Source organism: Palaemon carinicauda, unplaced genomic scaffold (genome assembly GCF_036898095.1).
Source record: "Palaemon carinicauda isolate YSFRI2023 unplaced genomic scaffold, ASM3689809v2 scaffold305, whole genome shotgun sequence".
In the NCBI taxonomy this organism is placed as follows: Eukaryota; Metazoa; Arthropoda; class Malacostraca; order Decapoda; family Palaemonidae; genus Palaemon; species Palaemon carinicauda.
In genome coordinates, this window is record NW_027170722.1 from 5,150 (window position 1) to 29,061 (window position 23,912).

The window sequence follows — 23,912 nt, forward strand, 5'->3', positions numbered from 1 at the left end:
AGAAAAACAACAAGTTGTTTTGTTTACGTTTGAATTTCGACATCAAATCAACTCATATTGTAAGTATTTTGCTTTAATACACTTATTTCTGATTATAAATACGTGTTTTTAGGTTATATATATCCTTATTATTAAGTTAAACGTGTTTTTACGTTATATATAACCTTATTATTAAGTTAAATACGTAAATTAAGTATTTATAATGGTATTAAGCTAACTTACCGGGAGCAGTTAGCCAGGCTGACCTACTCGTATATTTAAAACAAAATTTCCGAATAAATTAATAATAATTTTTTAAAATATCTATCTCAAAATGGTTTTTTTAATAGTAGAAATTATCTCAATTAGGCCTAATTAAAAATATATTCTGATTTATGGTTATATTGTCTATGCCAACTCTTGCCATTTTTCAGTTTGTGTTTTATCTTATTTTTTGTCTAGAAATCGATTTTTAATAACAATTTGCTAATTATTTTAATAATAAAACATTAATTGCTTATTTATTATATCGTTTTGTGAATTTAAATCAAAATAAAAAGCAGATCAGAGTTATATAGGGTGGTATTGTAGAAAAGAAAGAGCCTTTGTATAATAGCGGCCAGTTCCTCCCGCTTGCATTAAAAAATGGACACCAACTAACCTAAACTTCCCCCTAACCTAACCTACGAGCCGTGTCCTTACCTACTTACCTAACGGAGGTGCTAATGCCCCCTTGCGACCCCCCTCTATACTGCCGTATTCTTAGTCGGCTGTCACCATGTATGCAGGTGGCCGTTATCATACATAAACCCTGAAAATGATACTGGTTTGTTTAATATTTTGTGGAGTTTTAAAGGTTTCTGATATTGATTCCTGGCAAAAATCTATATTTTTTTATTTACGGTGGCTCGACTACCATAACTGAAAAGCTATGGCTTTGCTCCAGGTATTGTCGTCAATTACGGTCGAAACATGGAGTCTTTTTTTTCAACAGCAGCCAGTTCCTCTAGCCTGTATAAAAAATGGACGCCATCTTACCTAAACTTTCCCCCCTAACCTACGAGCCATGTCCTTAGCTAATTGTGTTGATATTTATCTTGAAATTATTAAACTTTTTTATTTCCTTCTGTCTTTGTCGTGAAAGAAGTCATCATAAAACTGTAAAAGAAATAGTTACCGCAATCAAAACCCAGTATGGGTAATAAAAATTGTCAAAACTCTGGAGCTTTTGTTTGCCAGTACTTTTGGATGCATAGAAAATGAGGTTTTTCCAACCCATTTTCTATGGATTCCTTCAGAGCAGTGTTCATTGTACTACAAATACTTCTTTACTTAATTGAGTTTATGATTTATCAGTTTTTGTTCTGCTGTATGCTCGCTTCGCTCGCAATTAAACATTATCTCACCACTCCAATGTTCTGGCAAGCGGGACATGTTTTGCTATGCGCTTTAGCCCCGTGGGGTAGTATTATGGTGTTGATTATCAATTATACATAGTTAGAGGGGTGAAAAATAGATACACTCTTAACCCTTTTACCCCCAAAGGACGTACTGGTACGTTTCACAAAACTCATCCCTTTACCCCCAAGGACGTACCGGTACATTCTTGCAAAAAACTGCTATTTAAATTTCTTTTGGCATATTTTTGATATTTTTTTTAGAAACTTCAGGCATTTTCCAAGAGAATGAGACCAACCTGACCTCTCTATGACAAAAATTAAGGCTGTTAGAGCAATTTAAAAAATATATACTGCAAAATGTGCTTGAAAAAAATTAACCCCTGTGGGTTAAGGGTTGGAAATTTCCAAATAGCCTGGGGGTAAAAGGGTTGAGTTGTAGCTTTGCGCTCCAGCCTCTGTTCGAACGTGGAGGGGGCTTCCGTTTCCAATGATCATACTACATATATCAGATACGTTTCTATCCTAACAATTTAATATTACGATCAATAAAATAAGAGCTATGATTTTATTGCATATTCCAACATTGAAAATAAATAAACAAGAGGTTTAGATTATAAAACGCAGGTCCCTTTATTCTGTTCGACCAAGTCACTTACGACAGAAGCACCACCTATCAGTGTTTTCCTGAACTATCGGATAGAAGGAGGCTCCTGGGGTATTTGTGAAGATGACAAAAAGAGCAAAAGGGATATTTTCCGTTAAAATCTGTAACTGCGGTAATAGAGGTTTCCGCCAGTAGTATGTGGGATTCTAGATAGTGTATTTGCAATGATCTATTCACTTATGCAAGTTCCAATGTCCTAGCTAACATCGCAATGTTCTATAATTGAACATCTGTTCCAGCTATAGGGTTAGGTATACCTATTCCAGCTATAGGGTAGTCTTGTGAAATACATTATACTTTAATATCAATATTTACCTCCTTGGCTTTTTTCAGTCCCTTCTTTACTTCTGCTAACAAAGTTGGAAGGAAGTTATGTATTTGCCCCTTTTTGTGTGTGTGTGTTTGTTTGTTTGTGAACAGCTCCCTGGCCACAATTTTAATCGTAGAGTAATGAAACTTGCAGGGATTAACTGTTATGTTAAAACCTATTACTGGTCCCTTCCTTCTCTCATATTGCGTAGCTTTGAGATCCTCTGTCTGCTTCCTTGTTCCCAGAATACCTAACCTAACCTAACCTCTGCCCAGAAGCTTATTTCTTAACCTTTTGCTCAACATTTGACCTTAACATGTATTAATTGGCATTGATTTTCACACACTCAAATATATACCATGTTTGAAGTCTCTATGACAACGATGTCCAAACTTATGGCTGATTACGTGAATGGGACATTTTCCTTGACCTTTGACTTTGCTTTTATTTATCATTATCTTAAAGATTTCAGACACGGGTCTCTAGACACCTTTTCTATGGGCCCTATTGTGGCTGCTCAGCAAATAATCTAACTACAGTATAAGCTCTTATGGGACATGTAACTTTTATCTCAGGCATCTTTTATTCTCTTTGTTATAAGGGTATGTAATGAGTACTTAGGCAGATGGTGATCTAGTCTGGACTTGAAGCCTTCACTTGGAATCCATTCTAAACCAAGTAAGAATGCCTAGAAGTTAAGGACTTGTCAATATATTTGATAATGTATTGAAGTGTTCATACTATATAACACTTGATGTTCATGTCACTTCACCCCTGGAAAAGTATTTATAGAATTGAACGTAAAGCCTTGCCTCTTTACGAGCCGGCTGAACTGTTCACAAATAATTAACTTTGATCTCTTGCTTTCACTTACAGTAATTGTATTGAGAGAGAGGAAGGGCAGACCTCTTAACTTCACAGAGACTTCCTCCCATCTAAGGAACACTCTCATATAAATGACTCCGAAGTTTGTATTTACGTTGGAATAAACTACAAATTTGATACCATTTGTCTTTTTCTTGTTTGAGGGTAAACTCGGGCACGCTGTTCTGTCTTGTTTCTCTTCCTCATGTTTTGTTAAAGTTTTTTATAAATTATATAGATGTTTATTTTAATGTTACTCTTAAAAATTTCATTTTTCCTTGTTTCCTTTCCTCACAGGGCTATTTTCCCTGTTGGAGCCCCTGGTCTTATAGCATCCTGCTTTTCCAGCTATGGTTGTAGCTTTGCAAGTAATATTGTTAATAATAATAATTGTCTCATCCTAGAAAAGGTCTCAGGTTTGTTTACTTAGGAAAAATACAAATTGTTATTTTGTAGTGTTTTGATTAAGGTCTGTCTCGGAGAATCTCTACGTAGCTTCCCAGGACGTTTTGCTTGCTAAGTGTAACATATCCTATTATCTTAAAGCTTGTTATCTTTCATCATAAACATCATATCTATATGAAAGTTTAGTGTTGTTTCAGAAATGTAAAATACTTCAGTGAAATTATGCAAAGTCTTAATCACTTGTGGTGTATGTTTATTTATTTTTCATCTTATTTTCTTCATTATTTTACAGTATTTATTTCAAGTTCATAATAGCAGCCATAAGTCTTTGCTCGATGTAATAAATTCACTGCATAATTCAATTTTAGGTAGATGTTGAAACCTTCACCTCAGCTGTGATTTGCAGGCCACGTGTCTCTCGCTTGATGTACGATGGACGGCGTAATGTGCAGGGGAAAATGGCAGAGCAAGGAGTCCATATATAGGCTATGGCCTGTCTTGTAATTGCGTCAGAGTCTCGGAAGGAGCTCTCGTGGATTGGCCGTTGAATGGCCACACGTGGCCCGCTCTTCTGGCCGCTCGGTTTCGAGGTATGATTTAATTTTCTTTGATTTGCTTTAGTTTTCTTTACTCCTTCACTGTTTGTTCCGGCGTAGATACAAACCCTCCGATATTTATGGGGGTATACCCCTATTAAAAGCTCCATGTTTGTATACTAGGAAAAATACAAATTGCTTACAAATTGGTTATTTTTCTTCTCTGTTACCACCCACCTAACTGGCAGTGCTTTCTGAATTATACCCTAAAACTCTTCTAACTTTACAGTTCTTTGTGTTTTGCTTTTTCAAGTTCATGACCCCTCAGAAAAATATTGGGTGTTGAATGGCAGGACAGGATTAGAAATAAAACTGTAAGAGATTACTCGAGTGCCACACGGGGATGAGATCATGGTGAGTGGTAGATGGAAATGATTTGGGCATGCTCTTCACACTCCCCAAGAAAGATTAGTTAACATACACTCTCTTTGTACATGCAGGAAACAGGTGGTATTGTGATCCACATATAAATCATTTTCTTACATTGCCAAATCTATCAACATAGATTCTCTGTCAATTTTCCTCACTATTTGCCACATTTCATTTTCCTTTGCCTCCTCTGAATCCTCTACAATCTTTTGACTGCGTAGCAACATTTACCCCCTCTGTGCTAAACACTGGTTCAGACTACACTACTACAGCAGGAGTCACACTGGCATTATTTCCCGACGCTCCTCCCAAAGACGACACTTCCTGACTCCCAAAAACATTCTTGTTGCATCGGGTCAAACATCTTATCCGGCTCACTGAAAGACACTGCTGTCAACACTATCTGTCTCTGTCTTTCCCCTTTAGCCCAGCATTGTCCATTAACTTGAGGGCCAAAATGCACTTTGGTATTTTAAATATAAAACTTACCCGCTGGTTATATAAGAATGGCTAGCGTCCCTGACGCCCCGGTAGGAAATTCAAAACTCCCGCGTGGCTATCGCAGATATGCCAGGTGTACACTAGTGCCCTCCTGGTACAACAGGTAGAACTATACCCACTTCTTCAGATTTTCCCTGCCGGCTTGGCCGTCGGTTCTATTGGAAATTCGCTCTTGCATTTTACTCTGTTTGGACGTTATTTGGTGATGTATTAACGTTTTTTGAGTTTAGGCTTTCGCCTTTTTCTTTTATTTGAACTGTGTTCACGTATTTATAACTTAAAAGGTAAGATTAAAAGATTTATCGACCTTTTTTAAACCTCACTAAAGCATAGGACGAAAGGTAAACATTTCGTCCATTGATGACGTCACAGCCTTATGTCGTAGGCTATAAATCGACTTGCTTTTTCAAATAATTATAAGTGAGTGCTTTCTTTTGAAATATTAAGTTATACTGTAATTTTCAATATTAAACTTACCCGATAATCATGTAGCTGTCAACTCCGTTGCCCGACAGAATTCTAAGGAGGGATACGCCAGCTATCACAATACTAGAAGGGGGTGTACTTACCAGCGCCACCTGTGGCCAGGTACTCAAGTACTTCTTGTTGACACCTCCTCAATTATTCCTCTGTCGTGCCTCCGGCTAGACGTTCTGGGATACGCTTATGGTCTTCGAGTTTATTCACGGATATTTGGTGAAGTATTCTCTCAGATTAACGGCTGTCGCATTACTGGAAACCTTCTGATATTAGCTAGATAGCTTTTATTTAGTTCAAATTAACGGTTAACGAATTTTTGCTTGTTTTTTGGATCCCCCTTTGACTAACTCTTGAATACAAAATGTCTGACATTTCGCAAGCCCCCTCCCATAGACGATGTAGGTCTTGCAATAGGCGTATTCCGAAGGCCTCGGTAGATCCTCACACCGCTTGTTCTGACTGTAGGGACAGACCCTGTCAGTTAGAAAATCGATGTGAGGAATGCGCCGGACTTTCGGAATTGGATTTTGTCCGTCTTTTAAAGTATTCTACTAAGTTAGAGAGAGGTAGAGTTAGGAGGAGTTCTTCTCACTCTTCTTTATTTTCCTCACCTCATGATCCCCTTCCTGTTCCTACCCCTGTAGTGGCTACCCCCGAACCTACTGTGTGCCCTCCGCCTGATATGTCAGTGGTTTTACGTGCTATTCAGGCTTTAGGCGATAAGGTAGAGTCAGTGGTAAGTGACCATAAGTCTCTGATGGCCGAAGTTAAAGAACTGAAGGTCAAGAGTGCAGTGGGTGGAGTTAGTGCCAGTGCTGTGACGAGTGCTAGTGTCGGTGCAGTGCCTTGTGCTAGTGTTAGTGCCAGTGTGGTGCGTGAGGATTTTTCTGTGCGAGCCAGTCGTCCTCCCAGTCCGGGACCTCTTGCAAGCTCCCAAGCCCAGGGGAGAAGCAATGTCGAAGGGCATAAGGGTTCGGCAGGCCTTGTTAGGCGCACAGAATTATCCTCAGTGGTTGCGGGCGTGTCTTCCAAAGACCGTCACTCCCACTTGCAGACGATTGAGCCCGTCTTCCGCTCGTCCGCTGATCAACTTTCTGGGAAGAAACGTTGGTCTCAGGTCTCGAGACCGCTTAAACGCAGAGTCCAGTCCGCGAGTGCTCAGCCAGGTTGCAGTCATTGGCTCAGCTCCGACTCGCCTCAGTCATCTGTCGACTGTACTCCGCCCAAGAGGAGTAAGGTTCTGCCACAACAGAGCGCGACTGTTAAGGCTTTACCTCAGTCTGCTGCCGTCTCTGCTGATCCCAAGTGGACTTTGCTTCAGTCCATGCAAGCTCAGCTTTCGGACCTGATGCGTGAGTGTCGGGCTGAGAGTGTTGCGCCTCCGCCTCCGCCTGCACTCCTTCCGCCTGCTCCCGCTCAGCCTGTGCTCGCCCCGCCTGCGCTCGCTCCACCTAGTCGCAGCACCATCTGCCAGGCGTACGATGTTGAGCCACATTCTGAGTTCGCGGTTCCCAGTGTTGTTCAGCCTCAGCCTTCTTTAAGGCAACCTTCTGTTTGGGATCAGGAGGATTACTCCACTCTTCCTCCGCCTCCCCTGGCTGCTCCACCAGTGGTGCAACTCTCGGTTGAGGTACAACAACCTCTTCCGCCCATGAGTCAGTCTCCTCAGCTGCTGCAGCGAGCTCAACCCTTGCACCCTGATCTTGCGCCTCAGAAACCTCTGCTTGCGAGAACTTTACCTTGTTCTGCGCAGCCTCGGCCTCATCATGCTCCGCTCATTCCACAGGAACAGGAACTTACTGCTCCGCCTCCGTCCTCCGCTCAGCAAGCGCATTCCTTGGGTTCAACATCTCTTGCTAGGAGTCAACCTCCTCCACCCATGCGCCTTACTTCTGCTTCGTCTGTTGTTCAGCCCTTGCAGTCTGAGCCTCAGTTACTTGATGAGGAAACCACGGTTATTGTTCCTGCTCGTTCTGACTCTGCGGTTCAGCATTCTTATCCGATCTCTTCGCCTCATTCTGGGGATGAGGTTTCGGATGATGAGGAGGCACACCTTGATCCCTCATCAGACGTGGACGAATCCAAGCTTTCTCCACAGTCTCTTGATTTTCGCAAGGTCTTGGCTCTCCTCAGGGAGGTTTACCCAGACCATTTTGTCTCTGCTATTCCCCGCTCTCCACCATCTGAGTTTTCGCTGGGCGTACAACAAGCTAAGTCTTCCTATACCAAGCTTGTCCTAGCTAGATCCTCCAAGAGGGCTTTTAGGATCTTAGGGGAGTGGCTGCAGTCTAAACAACATCTTGGCAAGACTTCCTTCATGTTCCCTCCAACGAAGCTCACTTCGAAAGCGAGCGTTTGGTATGCCACAGGGGAAGCACCAGGCTTGGGAGTACCTGCCTCTGCCCAGGCTGACTTCTCAAGTCTGGTAGACTCGCCTCGAAGGACTGCTATGAGGCGCTCGAAGGTGTGTTGGACCTTCTCAGACCTGGATCACTTGCTGAAAGGGATGTTTAGAGCGTTTGAAATGTTCAATTTTCTCGACTGGTGCCTGGGGGCCCTCAGCAAGAAAACCTCTCCTGCGGACAAAGATTCTGCCATGCTGTTAATGTCCTGCATGGATAAGGCCATCAGAGATGGATCGGGTGAGCTAGCGTCCTTGTTTGTATCAGGGGTGTTGAAGAAAAGGGAACAACTGTGTTCCTTCCTTTCCGCCAGCATTACACCTTGCCAACGGTCACAACTTCTTTTTGCTCCGCTCTCGAAGTTTCTTTTTCCCGAAGAGCTCATTAAGGACTTGTCTGCTGCCCTGATACAAAAGGATACGCACGATCTTGTAGCTTCATCGGCTCGTAAGTCTAAGGTTGCCACCTCAGTCCCTAAGACTTACCGCTCCCCAGTGGCTGATACCCCTGCTACTAGGTTCATACCGCCCTTTCGTGGTAGAGCCCCCAGCCGAGGAAGCTCCCGTCCAGACTCTTACAGGGGCAAGTCCAGGAAAGGATCCAGGTCATCCAAAGGAAAGAACTGACTCTCCGCTTCTCCAGACAACAGTAGGAGCCAGACTCAAGACCTTCTGGCAAGCTTGGGAGAAGAGAGGTGCAGACGCACAGTCTGTCAGTTGGCTGAGGTTCGGTTACAGGATTCCATTCTGCCTTCAACCACCTCTGACCACATCGCCCATCAACCTCTCTCCCAACTACAAAGAGGAGGACAAGAGGCTAGCATTGCACCAGGAGGTGTCGCTTCTTGTGCAGAAGAAGGCAGTGGTTATAGTCCGGGACCATCAATCCCCGGGCTTCTACAACCGTCTCTTTCTTGTGGCCAAGAAGACAGGAGGTTGGAGACCGGTGCTGGACGTCAGCGCTCTCAACGAGTATGTCACCAAGCTGACGTTCACGATGGAGACGACCAAGTCGGTCTTAGCAGCGGTCAGACAGGAGGACTTGATGGTCTCTTTGGACTTGAAAGACGCATACTTTCACGTTCCGATTCATCCAGACTCCCAACCTTTCCTAAGATTCGTTTTCGGAAAGGTCGTCTATCAATTCCAAGCCCTGTGTTTTGGCCTAAGCACAGCTCCTATGGTCTTTACCCTTCTGATGAGGAATGTAGCCAAATTCCTTCACTTGTCAAACATCAGAGCCTCCCTCTACCTAGACGACTGGCTGTTGAGAGCCTCCTCGAGTCGTCGTTGTCTGGAGAATCTTCATTGGACTTTAGACTTAATCAGAGACCTAGGTCTATTAGTCAATTTGGAAAAATCTCAACTCATTCCCTCACAATCCATCGTGTATCTGGGAATGGAGATTCAGAGTCAGAGTTTTCGGGCTTTTCCATCGGCCCCCAGGATAAGCCAAGCCCTAGAGTGCATCATGAGCATGCTGAAGAGGAGCAGTTGCTCAGTGAGACAGTGGATGAGTCTCTCAGGGACTCTCTCGTCACTGGCCCTGTTTGTCGAGCTAGGGAGACTCCACCTCCGCCCTCTTCAATTCCACCTGGCAGCTCATTGGGACAAGAGTTCGACTCTAGAAGCAGTCTCTATCCCTATCAACCAAGAGATGAAGACCACTCTCCTGTGGTGGAAGCACAACCTCCTTCTCAAAGAGGGTCTTTCCTTGGCCATTCAGACCCCCAATCTTCATCTCTTCTCAGATGCATCGGACTCGGGCTGGGGTGCAACCTTGGACGGACGGGAATGCTCGGGAATGTGGAACGAGGAACAACGATCTCTCCACATCAACTGCAAGGAGCTGCTGGCAGTTCATCTAGCCCTGTTGAACTTCAAGTCCCTCCTGCTAGGCAAAGTGGTGGAGGTGAACTCGGACAACACCACAGCCTTGGCTTACATCTCCAAGCAAGGAGGGACCCATTCGAGGAGCCTTTACGAGATCGCAAGGGACCTCCTCATTTGGTCAAGAAGTCTAAACCTCACTCTAGTCACGAGGTTCATCCAGGGCGATATGAACGTGTCAGCAGATCGCCTAAGCAGAAGGAATCAGGTCATTCCCACGGAATGGACCCTCCACAAGAGTGTGTGCAACAGACTTTGGACCTTGTGGGGTCAACCTACCATAGATCTGTTTGCCACCTCCATAACCAAGAGACTTCCTCTGTATTGTTCTCCTGTTCCAGACCCTGCAGCAGTTCATGTGGATGCCTTTCTACTGAACTGGTCCCATCTCGACCTGTACGCATTCCCTCCGTTCAAGATAATAAACAAGGTTCTGCAGAAATTCGTCTCGCACGAAGGGACACGGCTGACGCTGGTTGCTCCCCTTTGGCCTGCAAGAGAATGGTTCACAGAGGTACTACAATGGCTAGTAGACTTCCCCAGGACTCTACCTCTAAGAGTGGACCTTCTACGTCAACCTCACGTAGACAGGTTGCACCCAAACCTCCACGCTCTTCGGCTGACTGCCTTCAGACTGTCGAAAGATTCGCTAGAGCTCGAGGCTTTTCGAAGGAGGCAGCCAGTGCGATTGCCAGAGCAAGGAGGGTTTCCACTCGTAGAGTCTACCAGTCTAAGTGGGAGGTCTTCCGAAGCTGGTGTAGAGCCAATTCGATTTCCTCTACCAATACCTCTGTGATCCAAATAGCTGACTTCCTTCTTCATCTTAGGAATGAGAGATCCCTTTCAGCTCCTACGATTAAAGGATATAGGAGTATGTTGGCCTCAGTTCTCCGCCACAGAGGTTTGGACCTGTCTTCCAACAAGGACCTTCAAGACATTCTTAAGTCTTTTGAGACGTCTAAAGATCGTCGTCTTTCCACTCCAGGCTGGAATCTAGACGTAGTCTTAAGGTTCCTTATGACATCTAGGTTCGAACCTCTCCAGTCAGCTTCATTCAAGGACCTTACCCTCAAGACTCTTTTTCTCGTTTGCCTTGCAACAGCTAAGAGAGTCAGTGAGGTTCATGCCTTCAGCAAGAACATTGGTTTCACAACCGAATCTGCAACATGTTCTTTTCAGCTTGGATTCCTAGCAAAGAACGAGCTTCCTTCACGTCCTTGGCCTAAATCGTTCGAGATACCTAGCCTCTCCAACATGGTAGGTAACGAACTAGAGAGAGTTCTTTGCCCTGTCAGAGCTCTCAAATATTATCTCAAGAGGTCTAAACCTCTCCGAGGACAGTCAGAAGCCTTATGGTGTGCTATCAAGAAACCCTCGAGACCCATGTCCAAGAATGGGCTTTCGTATTATATAAGGCTTCTGATCAGAGAAGCACATTCTCACTTAAAGGAGGAAGACCTTGCATTGCTGAAGGTAAGGACCCACGAAGTAAGAGCCGTAGCTACTTCGATGGCCTTTAATAAAAACCGTTCTCTGCAGAGCATAATGGATGCAACCTATTGGAGGAGCAAGTCAGTGTTTGCATCATTTTATCTGAAAGATGTCCAGTCTCTTTACGAGAACTGCTACACCCTGGGACCATTCGTAGCAGCGAGTGCAGTAGTAGGTGAGGGCTCAGCCACTACATTCCCTTAATCCCATAACCTTTTTTTAACCTTTCTCTTGAATGCTTTTATTGTTGTTTTTATGGTTGTTACGGTAGGCTAAGAAGCCTTCCGCATCCTTTTGATTTGGCGGGTGGTCAATTCATTCTTGAGAAGCGCCTGGGTTAGAGGTTGTGTAGAGGTCCTTTAGTAGGGGTTGCAACCCTATATACTTTAGCACCTTTGGGTTGATTCAGCCTCCAAGAGGAACGCTGCGCTCAGTAAGGAAGACGAACTTAAAAAAGAGGCAGAGTAACGGTTCAATTCGACTTCCTTACCAGGTACTTATTATTTCATTGTTATTTGAGATAACTGTTATATGAAATTTGGGATACTTAGCTATCCTTTAATCTTGTACACTGGTTTTCACCCACCCCCCTGGGTGTGAATCAGCTACATGATTATCGGGTAAGTTTAATATTGAAAAATGTTATTTTCATTAGTAAAATAAATTTTTGAATATACTTACCCGATAATCATGATTTAATTAACCCTCCCTTCCTCCCCATAGAGAACCAGTGGGACCGAGGAATAATTGAGGAGGTGTCAACAAGAAGTACTTGAGTACTTGGCCACAGGTGGCGCTGGTAAGTACACCCCCTTCTAGTATTGTGATAGCTGGCGTATCCCTCCTTAGAATTCTGTCGGGCAACGGAGTTGACAGCTACATGATTATCGGGTAAGTATATTCAAAAATTTATTTTACTAATGAAAATAACATATTTAAATAAAGGATTATTAACCCTTTTACCCCTAAAGGACGTACTGGTACGTTTCACAAAACCCATCCCTTTACCCCCATGGACGTACCGGTACGTCCTCGCAAAAAAATGCCATAAAAATTTTTTTTTCATATTTTTTATATTTTTTTTGAAAAAAATCAGGCATTTTCCAAGAGAATGAGACCAACCTGACCTCTCTATGACAAAAATTAAGGCTGATAGAGCAATTTAAAAAAATATACTGCAAAATGTGCTGGGAAAAAAATAACCCATTGGGGGTTAAGGGTTGGAAATTTCCAAAGAGCCTAGGGGTAAAAGGGTTAATCTAAGATAATTTTATCCTTTTACTAGTTTTTCTTGAGGTAATCTTCAATCTGTTTGCAAAGATTAACTAGCGCTCAGTTGTTACGCAGTTATCAGTATTGTTACAATACTACAATATTTCGTCGATATTTTTATGAATAGTACATTCTTCCTACTTCTCAAGTTTTTTAGTTGTACTATATAAGAGGAACATTTTATTTAGAAAGTAATTGATCCTGTCAGTACTTTTCCTTAGTCAGAAATTAAAGGAAGTTAAATGAATGGCGAGCGATTGTGACGCAGTTCCAGTAGGCCCTGCTGCTTCCTCCGGTGCCTTAGATGACCGCGGAGGTAGCAGCAGTAGGGGATTCAGCATTATGAAGCTTCATCTGTGGTGGATAATGTGGGAAGGTGGGCTGTGGCACCCTAGCAGTACCAGCTGAACTCGGTTGAGTCCCTGGTTAGGCTGAAGGAACGTAGAGAGTAGAGGTCCCCTTTTTGTTTTGTTTCATTGTTGGTGTTGGCTACCCCCCAAAATTGGGGGAAGTGCCTTGGTATATGGATGGATGGAAATTTCACTTAATGTTTATACGAATCGATGAACACGATTCTATGTATCGTTGTTTCCTTAGTGGAATACTAAAATTATTTTTATATTAAGTGTAAATGTTCCAATAAATACGAGTGATGATTCATCTCTTATTGGAATTCCTTAATTTAAGGGTTTATTTCATGTTATAAATATACCTATTAAGGTAATATTTATTACTTATTTAATTTTTCGCTGCATTTATATTGGATTCAGTATTTTTCATTCCCATTTGAACGATTGAGAGAATGGTAAGTCTCTCTTTAATTGAGTTCATTTCTTTAGAGAGAACGTAGACTATGATTTTAAATTGATTGTGAAGCTTTCTTTTTAACCCTTTTACCCCCTAAGGACGTACTGGTACGTTTCACAAGCGCCATCCCTTTACCCCCATGGACGTACCCGTATGTCCTTGCAAAAAAATGCTATAATTTTTTTTTTTTTTTTTCATATTTTTGATAATTTTTTGAGAAAATTCAGGCATTTCCCAAGAGAATGAGACCAACCTGACCTCTCTATGACAAAAATTAAGGCTGTTAGATTAATTTAAAAAAAATATACTGCAAAGTATGCTGGGAAATAAATAACCCCCTGTGGGTTAAGGGTTGGAAATTTCCAAATAGGCTGGGGTAAAAGGGTTAATAAAGAATGGAATGAAAATTTTTGGTGTTAAATTACACAGTGAATTTTATTCAGTGGAGAGTGCTTCGGTTCGGATCTGTCGTTATCCTAGTCTTAGACCTCTTTCAAGCTCCCGGGAGGGGAGAAGTTAAGTCGAACGACGAGAGGAATCGAAAGAGTAGCCAGGGGCTACAGTCTTTTTAGACCCGAACAGAAGTACTCTTGAGCGCAGAGCGCTCACCCTTGTTAGATATAAAGCGAGGTATTAGCTGTCAAATATTATAGACGCTTTTCAGGCGCTGAGCTGAAAACAATATTAGATTCCTTCTGTGTATTTACGTTTCAAACAACAGCTCTCGTTGATGATGAAGTCTTATCGTCCAGCTGTTGACGGTGATCCCGGGCGTTAGCCTTCAGTGATAGACCCGTTGTCGCACAGGCGGCCTGCTATCTCTGGGACCGACGTGATATCGCACAGGCAGTCTCCCAGTTTCACTGTTCAGCGGCAGGTCAATGTAGATTTGTCTCGGCACAGCTCTGTTTCACAACAACTATTAAAATAAGCAGACAGCCGAGGCGCAAGCGGAGCCTGAGCGGAAGCGAGACGAGGCTCAGAAGTTAACTAATGAAGGAGCTGAGTGTAGCGCCAGCGCCAGACAAGCGCCAAGCCCCAGCGTGACGATCCACGCCAGTCGAGTCATGAGTGGGCAGAGCGCCAGCGCGACCAGCAGCGGTAGCGCTAATATCACGTGTGCGCGGCGCACCAGGACGAGGCGAAGCGCCAGCGCCAGCCGGATTTATTCTGTTATAAATCAGTCGTGACAGCTAACCAAGGCAAGTGGCTGTCAATTGGATGTGGATATGGAACAGCGCAAGTGCGTCCATGTTACCACTGATGCGCCTACTTAGCTCCAATCTCTGATTTGTTAGAGGTAGACCCGGATGAGGTTCTCTCTCACAAGGATCAATTGGAGGATATCTCAGAGAGAATAGAAGAGAAACCACCTCAACATTCGGTGGACTTATATAAAACTTGTCTTCTCAGAATTTTTTCCAGACTGTTTTACACCAGTTACTCCGGGATCTTCCCCTTATGAGTTTACCTAAAGTAAGGCAGTGGAGACTTCCTTCTATACATTAAAGGTGATTTCCTGCTCTAAGAGAGTATTGAAGTTAATAAGAGCATGGATGGATTTAAGGAAAGCTCTGGGCAGGACATGCTTCGCTTTCCCACCAGACTAGTTAAATTCTAAGTCGAACGTTTGGTATGAGACGCGGGAGGTCTTGGGTTTGGGAGTGCCGGCGCCTGCGCAGGGAGACTTCTCAAACCTAGTAGATTCTTTCCTTCTCCTGGCCATGAGAAGGAAAAGACTGTAGTGGTCAATGTCGAAGTTTGACCAGCTTGAAAGGATAGTTCAGAGAGTGGGACTATTTAATTTACTTGAGTGGTCACTGGGAGTCTTAAGCAGAAGAGTAACTGAGATAAAGGACACAGACACAAGTAGTCTTATCCAACTTATGTTTTGTATGAAGAGGGCAGTCAGGGATGGTTCTAAAGAGCTGGCTGCTTTACTTACTGCAGGAGTTATAAAGAAAAGAGCTACTTTGTGTTTCTTCTTTTCTGAGGGTATCACTCCATGTTAGAGATCGGAGTTGCTTTTGCGCCCATATCTTCGGCTCCTTTTCCGCAGAATTTTGTTAAGGGAGTGCCTGCAAATTGGGCTCAGAAGGCTACTCAGGATTTGGTTACTAAAACAGCCAGTAAGGTTTTGCTTATGTTCTTTTCTTCTTGTAGAACTAAGGAAGGGGCGTCATATTCTCATTCTGCTCAGCCCTTTTGGGGTAAACCTACAGGGAGAAGTACTTTCAAGCCAGAGGCAAGAAAGCAAGGAAAAGAGGAGCCAAGCCCAGCCGGGGCAGGGTCTGACTGCTCTCCCCTTCAAGCAGTGGGAGCCAGGCTGAACAACTTCTGGCAGGCCTGGGAGAAGAAGGGAGCGAATACTTGGTCGGTACGTCTTCTAAAGGAAGGATACAAAATTCCGTTTGTATTAAAGCCTCCTTTAGTCGTAGATCCGGTGGATCTTTCGCCCAAGTACAAGAGAGGACCGAAGAGGCAAACCATGCACTTGTAAGTGTCGCTTCTACTCAAAAAGAGAGTTATAGAAAGGGTGCAGGATTTGGAGTCTCCAGGGTTTTACAACCGCTTGTTCCTAGTTCCCAAGAGTTCAGGGGAATGGAGACCGGTTCTGGATGTGAGCGCCCTCAACCGCTACGTCCAGAACTCGAAATTCACTATGGAGACTCAGAGGACTGTGCTGGCAGCAGTGAGGAAAGGCGACTGGATGGTATCATTGGACCTCCAGGACGCTCATTTTCATGGTCCGATACATCCAAGTTGCAGACGTTATCTGAGGTTCGTATACAGAGGAAACGTCTTCTAGTTTCAAGCTTTATGGCCTCGGCCAAGCGTGTCAGCGAACTTCATGGTCTCTCGTACGACGTCGCCCATTCAAGAGGATAGGTGGAGGTAACGTTCAGGTTTGTCCCTGAGTTGGTTACTACTGTAGACTCAAAATCTTGGAGTCCTGGACCTTCGGTTCGACTCCTTCAGGATTTCGAGTCCCAGTTCTGTAACTGATAACCCAGACCTTCTCCTACTATGGCCAGTAAGGAGTTGGATGGGTTATCTTAAAGGACAGCTGCAGTTCGTCCTCACTTGCAAGCCCTGTTTGGGAGAGAAGGGAGGACGGAGAGGAGGGTCATCAAGAATGCCTTTTCAGCCTGGATTCAAAGGGTCATCCATCACGCCCTAAATCCAGATCCTCCTCCGTCACGTCGCCTTAGAGCACACGATGTCAGAGGCATCGCAACGTCCCTGGCCTTCAAGAGGAACTAGTCTGTGACGCAGGTGCCACAAGCTGGAGTCTGGAAGCGTCTAACGACCTTCACAGCCCACTACCTGCAGGACGTGACCCACAGGAGCCTCGATACGTTTTTCTATAGGCCCTGTGGTGGCTAAACAACAGCTGGTCTAACCTCAGGCTCCTTAATGGACAAGTAGCAGAAGGTTGAGGGCATTGTTACCCGGTTTTAAACTGCATGAATGAAAGAAGTATGTCTGGCCCTTACTACTTTCTTCATCCTCCCCTCTCTTGGGGAAAGCAGCATCCTAACTAGCGAGGGGGTAGTAAACCCTCGTTAAAAATCTAATGGCTCGTCATTCAGCTACGCCGAAAGTAATACCCTATTTAAATAGCTAAGGTTTGTATGGTTAGGAAAAATACAATTTATCTACGAATTTGTCATTTTATTACAGTATTTCTTTTCTTCTCTTTGTTATTTTCAATTGTATTTGTGTTAGTATGACGAATTTTTGTAAGTTGAGGACCTTCTGTATAGATAATCACTTGAAATAATGATTTATCTTTGGTGTTGTCAATATAAATTATATTTATTCATAAATTCATTTTTATCCACCACTTATGAAGCTTGTCAGGCTGGGAGGAACGTAAGAGAGGAAAGGTCCCCTTTTTTCAATTGTTTGATGTGGGCTACCCTCCAAAATTGGGGGAAGTGTCTTGGTATATGTATGTATGTATTCATAAAAATTTTTGTTTTCAGTCAGAAATGTACGAAAGCGAGCTAACTGCCATGACCCTCGTTCGCGACGATTCCCGCCTTGTGGTGGGATCCAGCCAAGGGGTCATGTTCATCTTCACATCGATCGGTATGCCGGCCATCCCGGACAGATTAACTGCCTCGTTCCAATCGGTGACCGGATGTTGGTAATGCGATGCAAAGATGGAAACATCAGGTAATGATCTGCAGTTTGAGTTCTTTTTCGGTGTACTTACGATCGTCAGTAATTAACGTGTCGAATGCGTACTGTATTTATTTCAATGTGTTTCTCTGTACCCCTGCAGTGTAACTTATTCTACAAGTACAGTAAGTTGGTATTAAAGTGTATCGTTGCTGAATCCATAAGCCAGCAAAATGAGGCCGTCAGTGTAAAAAAACATTGGGTTATTAAATATTAATAATACATACATACATACATATACCAAAGGCACTTCCCCCAATTTTGGGGGGTAGCCGACATCAACAAGAAACAAACAAAAAAGGGGACCTCTACTCTCTACATTCCTCCAGCCTAACCAGGGACTCAGCCGAGTTCAGCTGGTACTGCTAGGGTGCCACAGCCCAACCTCCCACATTTCCACCACAGATGAAGCTTCATACTGCTGAGTCCCCTACTGCTGCTACCTCTATTAATAATAGAATTTAAAAATTTTCCAGTTTCCTGAAAACCCCAGGCTGTTAATCTTTTCTTCAGTTTTGAAATTCTCAGTAACCCTTTTCTTGATACTATGAGGATGGACATGTATTTGAACTTTAGTTGACTGTGGAAATAAAAAATGTCATTATTAAAATTCTGATCATTTCCATGAATCTCCACTGATGTTTATATTGTTGACTACCACACACTGTAGGTGGTGGGATTCAATTGAAGGAAAGGGAAGGATAATTTAAGCACAAGTAATGCTTAGGTTACTTGTCTAGAATATTTTGATAAACCATTCAAACTATGGTTTGGAATACAGAGTTCCAGGTTGTTTACTAAAGTAAATAAGAATAAATTACTGTAGTGTAGATTGGTTTTAAGTTAACCCTTTTACCCCCAAAGGACGTACTGGTACGTTTCACAAAACTCATCCCTTTACCCCCATGGACGTACCGATACGTCCTTGCAAAAAAAATGCTATAAAAATATTTTTTTTTCATATTTTTGATAATTTTTTGAGAAAATTCAGGCATTTTCCAAGAGAATGAGACCAACCTGACCTCTCTATGAAAAAAATTAAGGCTGTTAGAGCAATTTAAAAAAAATATACTGCAAAATGTGTTGGGAAAAAAATAACCCCATGGGGGTTAAGGATTGGAAATTTCCAAAAAGCCTGGGGGTAAAAGGGTTAATGTCTTGTATATACCTATTTAATACGTCTTTATGCTGCTAGGATCTTTCCAAAGAAAAATGTCCTTAAAAAAAATCAGTATGTGGTACACTCCTAATATTTACATTCACTCGCAAGCATTGATTTTTGGATCTAATTCCTTGTGCACTTCTGTGATTAAATTTTAACAAGGAGTGTCTAAGCCTTTTTGGATAGCAAGGGATTATGGACCCTCAGCTCCCAGAACACAGTAGGGACACTACATCAGTTTAAAGGTTTAAAGGTTTAAACCTTTCATGTAAATTGGCACCGATAATTTTTCAATCCAGTGTATTTAGACTTTAAGTAGATGGTTAAGAGCACATAACTCATCTTGCAACTTTAAGATGTAATAGCTTATCTTATAAGAAAAAATTTTGAATTATGAAACCTCTTTATGTCTATGAATATGGAAATACAGATTATTTTGTTAAGATTATGTTTATAAGTTTAATTTCATTGGAGTAAATTCTTGGGACATGAGATGACTTTTAATTGTAAACTTGTTTGATTTTTCTCCCCTCAGAGCTGTGCACCTCAATGCTCATAGATTTGTCGGCATTGTTGGGTAGCCCAAGAGATATGGTGTTGAGAATATATAGGTCTCCCATCTTTTTGGCTTCCTGTGCCATGGATGCCGTGATACCATTTTGGAACATGAGTTACCTGTATGATATCAAAGTGGATGGTACATTGAAGGTAACGATAATTTTCTAAGTAATCATCATAGTTTCAGATATCTGTCTGTTTTAAGTTTGGCAAACTGTCCTAAAATATGGCTATTTATCCAGACACCTGGTTGTTTGTCTTCTGAAATTAGTTTTGTTCTGGCGTAGATACAAACCCTCCGACAAATTTATTATATTACTCTAAAATTTGGCTACATAACATCTTGAGATTTGGCTATCATTCCAAAATAGATTCATATATATGCATATATATGTATGTACTGTATGCATATATGTGAAGTGTATATATATATATATATATACATACGTGTCCATTCTAGAAGTATGAAACTACTGTACTTCTTACATAGTTTCTGTTGGAGGTACATGCTGACCAGTTATAAGAAGAGAAACGCTTTCCGTAATGATATGTCTTCATTTCTATGAGAGAGAGAGAGATAGAGAGAGAGAGAGAGAGAGAGAGAGAGAGAGAGAGAGAGAGAGAGAGAGAGAGAGAGAGAGAGAGAGTTGGTATTTCCTACTGAAATCTGGCTATCTATCTGAAAATATGGATGTATATCTTCCTCCCTATTAACGCAAAGGGCCTCGGTTGGATTTTGCCGGTCGTCTCTATCTTGAGCTTTTAATCAATACTTCTCCTTTCATCATCTCCTACTTCACGTTTCATAACCCTCAGCCAAGTAGGCCTGGGTCTTCCAACTCTTCAAACTTGTATCTCATAGTAATTCTAATTGTTCATCAAAAGGGTTAACATTACACAGTATTCAAGAAATTTCATTCCAGGTTTTACTAGATTGTGGAATGAACTTTGTAATTTGGCAGGTGATTCTGTGAACTTCAGAAGTTCAAACTTACAGCGAAGATTTTTATGATGAAGAGATTAACAAGTTTTTCTTCAGAGTTTATAAATGACAGATATATTTTAACGTTGCTACTGATTTTAAGAAAATATTTTTCATTCATTACTTCTCATATATAGTTTATTTCCTTATTTCCTTTCTTTCTTGTTATTTTCCCTGTTGAAGCCCTTGGGCTTGCAAGCATTCTGCTTTTCCAACTGTGGTTGTAGCTTTGCTAGAAATGATAATAATAACTGAAGGGTTTTTCCCCAGTTGCATTTGGGTACTGAAGGGTCTCACAAGCCTCAGCACTGGACTATATAAACTAAATTCATAAATCCAATCTAATCCTGAGAAGAGATGTTTCAGAAAATCTCTATTATCGTGGTGTGTGCGCCACTTGTAAGTGGTATCCCTCTGGGTGACGTGATTTAATAAAAAAATCAATTCATCCTTTCTCAAACCTCATTGCCAACTCTATAAGTAGGTTCTCTAGCTCTCCATTTATTATTAGGAAGTGTTCTTCATTAATTCTTTTACCAGCTGTCTATTATAAAGTCTGAATGCCAGTCTTACGTTGTAGTAATCTGGAAGCCCACTTACATTATTACTGTAGTAAATCTTCTCGCCATACTTTTCTCCAGTTATTTTTAGGAAGTGTTCTTCATTAATTCTCTTACCAGCTGTGTATTATAAAGTTTGAATGCCAGTCTTACGTTTTAGTTATCTGAATGCCCACTTACATTATTACTGTAGTAAATCTTCTCACCATACTTTTCTCCAGTTATTTTTAGGATGTGATCTTCATTAATTCTCTTACCAGTGTGTATTATAAATTTTGAATGCCAGTCTTACGTTTTAGTAATCTGAATGCCCACTTACATTATTTCTGTAGTGTCTTCTCGCCACACTTTTACTATAAACATAGCAAGGGAACTAGTAAAATCAAGCTGAAATTCTGTCGTAGAACAGTCTTCTCTTGCTTTTTCATATTTTTCATTTTCATAGGAAGGTTACTAGGGCTCTTGCATACATTTTTGGGAGAACAAAAGTTCAAACTTGAAGCAAATCTTTTTATTTTGAACAGGCTGACATAAGGTTTTTTTTATAGTCTATATATGAAATATCTTTTTAAATGTTGTTACTGTTTTTAAGATATTTTATTTCAATTGTTCATTATTTCTCAGGTCGTTTGTTTATTTCATATTTCCTTTCCTCACTGGGATATTTTGCCCTGTTGGAGTCCTTTGGCTTATAGCATCTTGCTTTTCCAACTAGGGTTGTAGCTTAGCTAGTAATAATAATAATAAAATTAATAATAATAATAACAATAATAATAATAACTGGCATCTTGTTGAGTTGCTGCGGCCTGATAGGTAACGTCTCTGTCTGGTGTTTGCCAGTCGGGGGTTTGAGTTCCGCTTGGACTCGTTAGTGTCATTAGTGTCTGCGATCTTACCATCCTTGTGAGCTAAGGTTGGGGGGTTTGGGGACCCTATAGGTCTATCTGCTGAGTCATCAGCAGCCACTGCCTGGCCCTCCCTGGTCTTAGCTTGGGTGGAGAGGAGGCTTGGGCGCTGATCATATTACATATGGTCAGTCTCTAGGGCATTGTCACTGTCCCTTGCCTCTGCTATCCATGAGTGACCTTTAAACCTTGTGGTTCAAAGTAACCTTTACTTTGAATGTAGATGCTTCCATATCCTAAGTGCTGGTGTACCTTTGTTGTCATGTCTTTTGGTACTTACATACATATACCAAGGCACTTCCCCCAATTTTGGGGGGTAGCCGACATCAACAATGAAACAAAACAAAAAGGGGACCTCTACTCTCTACGTTCCTCCAGCCTAACCAGGGACTCAGCCGAGTTCAGCTGGTACTGCTAGGGTGCCACAGCCCAACCTCCCACATTATCCACCACAGATGAAGCTTCATAATGCCGAATCCCCTACTGCTGCTACCTCCGCGGTCATCTAAGGCACCGGAGGAAGCAGCAGGGCCTACCGGAACTGCGTCACAATCGCTCGCCATTCATTCCTATTTCTAGCACGCTCTCTTGCCTCTCTCACATCTATCCTCCTATCACCCAGAGCTTTCTTCACACCATCCATCCACCCAAACCTTGGCCTTCCTCTTGTACTTCTCCCATCAACTCTTGCATTCATCACCTTCTTTAGCAGACAGCCATTTTCCATTCTCTCAACATGGCCAAACCACCTCAACGCATTCATATCCTCCAGAATTTTTCCATGGTCAAATATATATATATATCTATTTCTCTAGTACTGTACAATATACAATATGTCATATAAAAATTATTGGAGGATTATGGTTTTAGGGTTGGAATATGCTTTCAATGCTGGATGCTTTTTTACATGATTATTATTATTACTAGCCAAGCTACAACCCTAGTTGGAAAAGCAAGAGGCTATAAGCCCAAGGGCTCCAATAGGGAAAAATAGCCCAGTGAGGAAAGGAAATAAGGAAATAAATAGATGATGAGAACAAATTAACAGTAAATCATTTTAAAAACTGTAACAACGTCATAATAGATATGTCATATATAAACTTTATAAAGACTCATGTCAGCTTGGTCAACATAAAAACATTTGCTCCAGCTTTGAACTTTTGAAGTTTTAATAGTTTAACATTTGGTAATATAAAGAGCTTGATTTATAGAATTATGGTGGGTTTGTAATACAGTGTTTTTTGGATTGGCAGCCATGAGTTAATATTTTATTAAGACTTGTTTCAAAATTTTGATAATTCCTTCCATGCTATAAATAGTATTGTTGTTTTGGTAATTTTATATTTCACAGCACTACGTTCGAAACTTGATGATAGGGAATCATTAACCCTTTTACCCCCAGGCTCTTTGGAAATTTCCAACCCTTAACCTCCAAGGGGTTATTTTTTCCCCAGCACATTTTGCTGTATATTTTCTTTAAATTGCTCTAACAGCCTTAATTTTTGTCATAGAGAGGTCAGGTTGGTCTCATTCTCTTGGAAAATGCCTGATTTTTTTCAAAAAATTATCCAAAATATGATAAAAAAAATTTTATAGCATTTTTTTGCAAGGACGTACCGGTACGTCCATGGGGGTAAAGGAATGGATTTTGTGAAACGTACCAGTACGTCCTTTGGGGGTAAAAGGGTTAACAGTTACGTGTCGAGTTGAATTTGTAAGCATTTCATGCCATTGTTTTTTTTCAGGGCCACAAGAAACACGACAAGGGATTCAACCTTGAATCCTCAAAACGACGGAACCGCTGCGATTTCTTTTCGGATATCCCCGAAAAGATGGAATCTGATGATGAAGGGGGCCCAGTTGCGGGGCCAAGCCACACTACAGATTAATATTTCCGGGCCTTTATATTTCACTAATGACATACAGGTACAGTCTAAAGGTAATTTACAAAATATATCTTCTGTTAAAAGAATAAAGAATTTAGAGTTTGTATAGTGTACTTTCAAAGTCCTCTAAAACCAAATACTGTAGTTTTGAAAGCCGTTAATTTTATTATTTGTGTTCAATTTCTTAATCTCTAGAGGACTAGGAAACTCCAAAGTCAATGTACACTCAGTAGTTAACCCTT

General features: G+C 41.8%; 1 protein-coding gene across 3 annotated transcripts; it reads left to right on the forward strand.

Moving 5' to 3' along the window:
* Nucleotides 1-23,912, forward strand: LOC137636463 (WD repeat-containing protein 55 homolog). 3 transcript variants are annotated; one of them, XM_068368891.1, is made up of 5 exons: nt 1-59; nt 3,991-4,212; nt 17,419-17,611; nt 19,315-19,487; nt 23,530-23,912. In XM_068368891.1, the coding sequence occupies exons 3-5, from the start codon at nt 17,599-17,601 to the stop codon at nt 23,671-23,673; spliced, it is 330 nt and encodes a 109-aa protein (XP_068224992.1). In that variant the 5' UTR covers nt 1-59; nt 3,991-4,212; nt 17,419-17,598; the 3' UTR covers nt 23,674-23,912. The 3 variants fall into 3 exon arrangements, with proteins under 3 accessions (XP_068224992.1, XP_068224994.1, XP_068224993.1); XM_068368893.1 differs by having other exon boundaries at nt 17,423-17,611; XM_068368892.1 differs by lacking the exon at nt 1-59 and adding an exon at nt 2,548-3,031.

Excerpts from the sequence above, each read along its gene's own strand:
- LOC137636463 (XM_068368891.1), top strand. Across the intron at positions 19,488-23,529 it reads AAGTGGATGGTACATTGAAG|GGCCACAAGAAACACGACAA; the intron begins GTAACGATAATT and ends GTTTTTTTTCAG.